This window comes from Microtus ochrogaster, linkage group LG5 (assembly GCF_000317375.1).
Source record: "Microtus ochrogaster isolate Prairie Vole_2 linkage group LG5, MicOch1.0, whole genome shotgun sequence".
In the NCBI taxonomy this organism is placed as follows: Eukaryota; Metazoa; Chordata; class Mammalia; order Rodentia; family Cricetidae; genus Microtus; species Microtus ochrogaster.
In genome coordinates, this window is record NC_022031.1 from 521,771 (window position 1) to 526,717 (window position 4,947).

At 45.5% G+C, this 4,947-nt stretch overlaps 1 protein-coding gene across 3 annotated transcripts in view; it reads right to left on the bottom strand.

The window, feature by feature from the left end:
* The window catches only part of Tpd52 (tumor protein D52), a 97,011-nt gene that overhangs the window by 12,994 nt on the left and 79,070 nt on the right, over positions 1 to 4,947 (bottom strand). For 2 of the 3 annotated variants that reach the window (XM_005361802.3, XM_005361801.3), the window contains exons 3-4: positions 3,539 to 3,687; positions 2,494 to 2,595 (exon numbers count right to left, since the gene is read on the bottom strand). In XM_005361802.3, the coding sequence (XP_005361859.1) occupies positions 2,494 to 2,595; positions 3,539 to 3,687 (251 nt within the window). Of the gene's footprint in view, positions 1 to 1,412; positions 1,440 to 2,493; positions 2,596 to 3,538; positions 3,688 to 4,947 lie in introns of all 3 variants that reach the window. The other variant, XM_005361800.3, reaches the window with a different exon arrangement.

Sequence of the window (4,947 nt, forward strand, 5' to 3'; positions counted from 1 at the left end):
AGCCTTCAGACCTATTCTAACAAAAGCTGTCTGTCTGTGGGTGTAGCCTTCAGACCTATTCTAACAAAAGCTGTCTGCCTGTGGGTACAGCCTTCAGACCCGGCCACAGCAGGCACTTGGGCTAGAGTGGCGTGTGTGACTAAACTCTTATCCATTTGCTTCCAACACTTAGGCCACTTTCCCACACTTGCTTCTTAGCATTGGTTACTTGATTTTTTTTTTTAAATCACAATCTTTAAATAGCTCAGCAATGAGTGTATGCAACTCTATGATTTATTCTGATTTCCAGGACTAGGTACAACCAAAATTAGAGCTGTATGTGTCGGCTGGCTTATCCAAGGGTCAGGAGGGAGCAGAAAGGAGACCCTGAGAAGGAGGAGGGAGAAAGAAAGGAAAAGCAGAGGATGATGGAATTCATGTAACAGGAAAGGAGATTAGAGCATCATGGGAGGGCAGAAGAGGCCAGCGAGGGGGGTTGGGAGATGGCTGTGGGAGAAGCCATGATGAAAAACGAGAAAGTATAATGGCAAATACGTATGCAAACGGCATAAGGAAAGTCATTTCTTTGTAATCTGACTTTAAGAATTAATAACCAGAAAGGGAGACAGGAAGGGGGGGAAATAGTAGCAGCTAAATCATAGCACAAGTCCCTTAAGACAATGATGTACCCCAGTCAGAAGAGAGATGGAGACGAGACACCCTTCCTGCTTACTCTTTAAGATCTCCACTTGTCTCCTCCAAAGCCTCCATTTATAATCACATAATCAGAATCGTCACAGCGACACCTACAGGGCACAGCCTGTACTTTCTCATACCCCATTTCCACTGACAAACCATAAAACTACCCTGTATGCTTAAAAAACAGCTAGCAGAAAATAATAAAACAGCAAAATCTATGAGCTAATAAGACAAATACTGCGAAGTACATGGTGGGTAAGATCTGACGTCTGTCTTACCACACACAAAAAGAGCAGTGAAACCTTTATAAGATGACGACTACCACGAGACAGCACATGCAGTTTATTACAGTTACATAATAGGACACACATGAAGGAGAATCCCAGCATCCTTACAAAAGCACCAAAGAAACTAAAGCATCAAAACCAAACAAAGTCAGACATCAAAAGGGAGGAATTCTGTATGCCACGGTAAAAGTAATGACAGTAATCACTGAAACTTCAAACACAATTTCCATATCCCTTGTGCAGCAGCGTCAAATTCTTCTTTCAACTGGTTCGTTACACATGGCACACAAGGAACCCTCCCCTGGAGTAACACTCATGTCCGAGCTACCGCAAGTGCAGGAAAATCCCAGTGGACACACACAAGCATCCACCAAGGCATCAACATCCGCTCTCGCATGCTTGTCTCACACAGATGCGTGGCCGCAGCAGGCATTTCGCTCTCCTTACCTAAAGGAATGTGAAAAGGCTTGCAATCTGTAAGAAGCCAGAGGAAGCATTAAAACAGGAAGTTCTGAGGAATCCGTCACAAATAACCTACTTTTATTAAGGGCGCATGTTTTACATAACCCCTAACACACTGAAGAGCCAGTCAGCATTGAAGAACCGAGGGCATCTGGTCGGTGCTGCGCACACGACTGTCCGAGGGTCAGGAAATCCCTCCTTACGGTGCCATGCATACAACCGTGGTGCTCTCAAATGCGATGAATGAAGAAATGTGTTTTAATACACAGTATAAAATAGTAATTGAACAAACCAATTCAACTAACGAAATTCTGGTTGTAAAACCTATTTTCCCCACAAATAAAAATACAAAGTCATGCAATCTGGGTTTAGGAAAAGACAAACGGGAAGTGTGCACACCAACAGAAGCAGAGCCCACGTAAGCCATGTTGGCCATGTTGGCACTATTCCAATCATGGCAGTAGATGGAGCACAACAGCACCACGAAGCGGTTTCACCAAAATGACAAGAAACAGTCTGCAAACTAATCTCAAATATAGATGCACAGTTTTAAAAAAGAAACTAAAAATGAAGACCTGGGCCTGAGTGTGGGTGTACATAAAGCTATGGGTTAGTACAAACCAATGCACACATGAGCATCCTGCAGCCACACCATGACACACAAATGTCACACACAAACAGTGACACCCTCAGGCCAAGCATGCGCTTCAGTGCTAGCGTACTCGTCCCCAGAAAGATGCTCGGCTCTAACCACAATCCCCATTTGCAAACACCAGAGACTGAGTGACACTGCAGGACTGAGAAGGACCGAGATGCAAAAGTTTGCAACCAGAATTTTTCAACAGCCCCTAAAGGGACTCACAAGAAACTCATTCTGGAGCTTAGAATACTAGGCCTAACAATTCAGGCACGCACTGCAGGCCTTGGCGTGAAGGCAAACCCTCCCTCCCTTTAACAGAAGGGGACCCAGCAGCACCCTGACCCACAGGCAGGGACCAACAGCAATCCCAGCACCAGTTCAGTTTGTCACAACTACTGGGTGAGCAAGGGAAACATATATACATACTTCACATCTTCCAGCTTCTTGGTGATGACTGAGCCAACCGAGGAAAATGCAGCTGACGCCTTCTGTCCAGCCTGAGATAAGGTTTCAGATGTCTTCTTGTACCTACAGTCAAACATGATTAAACGGGGGAGAGGGGGGTCAGTCAGGCTTTCCTATAAATTCCAGCACAGTGTCATCACCTACTGAGAAACTCAAGTACAGGACAGTTTAATAACTTCTAATGTTCTCTCTAACCATCAGAGCAGCAACAATCTCTCTGCCACAGTCTTCTGCAGTGCCCTGAACAGAGGCCTAGAAAGGAATGGACCAAGCAGTTATCAGGGTAAGGCTCACAAACTCAAATGCCCTCTCCCCCCACAAAAGCTGCACATGTATTAAAATTTTCATTTATTTGAGCCTACACCTTATCTGGGGTTATCTCGTCATCTAATCTACTGGGTTCTGAGGACTAAATATCACTGTGTACATACTGGAAAAGCCAAGAGACAGACGTCCCCTCCCTGAGCTGAGGGCAGTATGCTATAAGATCACTAGTGGATGTCAACACTCGCCGCTTGCACTGAACCCTAGCTATACCATGTCGTCTTCTCTTAAATGGCCACGAAATGAGTAAGGATTGGGTGGTGCATACAGCATGGGTACCGTGGAAAAGGGGATAAATCATGTCCCAAGCTGTACAAAACAAGATTGCAAAATATTTAGTCAAGTTACACAGAATAGCATGCAATTTAAAACTTGAGTTTTATGCCTAGAATTACCCACTTAATACTTTCTGACTGTGAGGAAGAAGAAAAAACATACACAGGAAGGGAGGACTATTATCCAACACTTTTGGAACTTCAATATTGTTCCCACAACCCACACATGAGATTGTTCTGCTCTCTACTCCTTTGAATGTTCCGGAAAACCAACATTAGAAAACAGTCAAGTGCTCTGAAGAAGGGGAAGAAAGGGCTGTGTGGTCCGAAGAAAAGAGGTGCAAACGTCCTCATGCCCCTCATCTTCCTCTCCCCAAAGAAGAAGTGTGGACACCAAGGGAACATACGCAGAGGTCGCTGTCACGTCTTGCCACCCTTTGGCGATGTTCTGCTTCAATTCCTGAAGTGAACTGATCCCAAGTTTGCGCTTGATCTCTGCAAGATGTTTCTCTTTTGCTGCCAGCACTTGAGAGAGAGTCTGGATTTCTTCTTCCACCTATGAGGAACAGGGATAAGGAAAAAATACAGCAAGGATTGCTCTGTAAGTTATTAAGGGCATCAAAGCAAGCCATGCCCAGACACTATCATTACTTTCGGGGAGGTGGTTTGTTTACTTAAGAGAAGAATCTCACTATGCATTCTTGGCTGGCTGAAACTCTTTATAGACCAGGTTGGCCTCAGATTCACAGAGATCTGGGTGGTGGTGGCACAGCCTTTAATCCTAGTTCTTGGGAGGCAAAGACAGGCAGATCTGAATTCCAGGCTAGCCTGGTCTACAACACAGGGAGTTTCAAGACAGCCAGGGCTACCCAGAAGAAAAATCCTGTATCAATAAAGGAAAAAAAGAAACAAAAATTCACAGAGGTCCACCTGCTTCTGTCTCTCAAGTGCTAGTATTAAAATTGTGTGCGCCACCACACCTGGCTACAGTTAATTTTTTTATTAATTTTATATGTGTCTTTACAAACAGCATTGTTACTAAGCTCTCCTGCAGAGCTACTCTCTAAGCTGTCAGTTGTCTGCTCTGTTATCTCAGAAGCCTCAGGGCTTCAACCTCTCACATGTGACCGCTACGTCTACATCCGCTGTAGCAGCCGAGCATCCACGGCTTTCCTTCCAGACTTTTCTACCCAACTGCCACAAAAGCAGTTGTTGACGACATCGAGCCATCTCCATCCGCCACCGAGACATTCGCAGCCAACCCTCTTGTGTATTTCATAGACTTCATAGTGAGCCTGCCAAAGCCAGAGTTGTATGAACTAAACGACATCCCCTAGAGAGCCCCGCACTACGTGAACCTCCAACCCTAGAACAGCTATGGCCGGGTATGCTGGGGCAGGGTGCCTGGCGGGAAAGAGGAGCTAGACTCAGCCTGTCTTCTAGGAGCCTGACTGAAGGAATGAGATCATGGCGGAAGACGCTGAAAAGATCTGGAGACAGAAGCATCTAGGAACAGGTGAGGTGTGGTAGAAGAGAAGGCTACATCACAGAGAGAAAACGGAAATGTTACCGTGTGACACAGACACCAGGTAGAGATGAAATTGAAAACTGGGCTCCACGATGGAGCCTGCATGGGTCCGACCTAGGCGCTCTGCATAGATGTGACAGTTGTGTAGCTTGGGACTGTCTCTAACTCTTTTTTTTTTTTTTCGAGACAGGGTTTCTCTGTAGCTTTGGAGCCTGTCCTGGAACTAGCTCTGTAGACCAGGCTGGTCTCGAACTCATCGTGTCTTGCTTCTATGCCAATAAAACACAT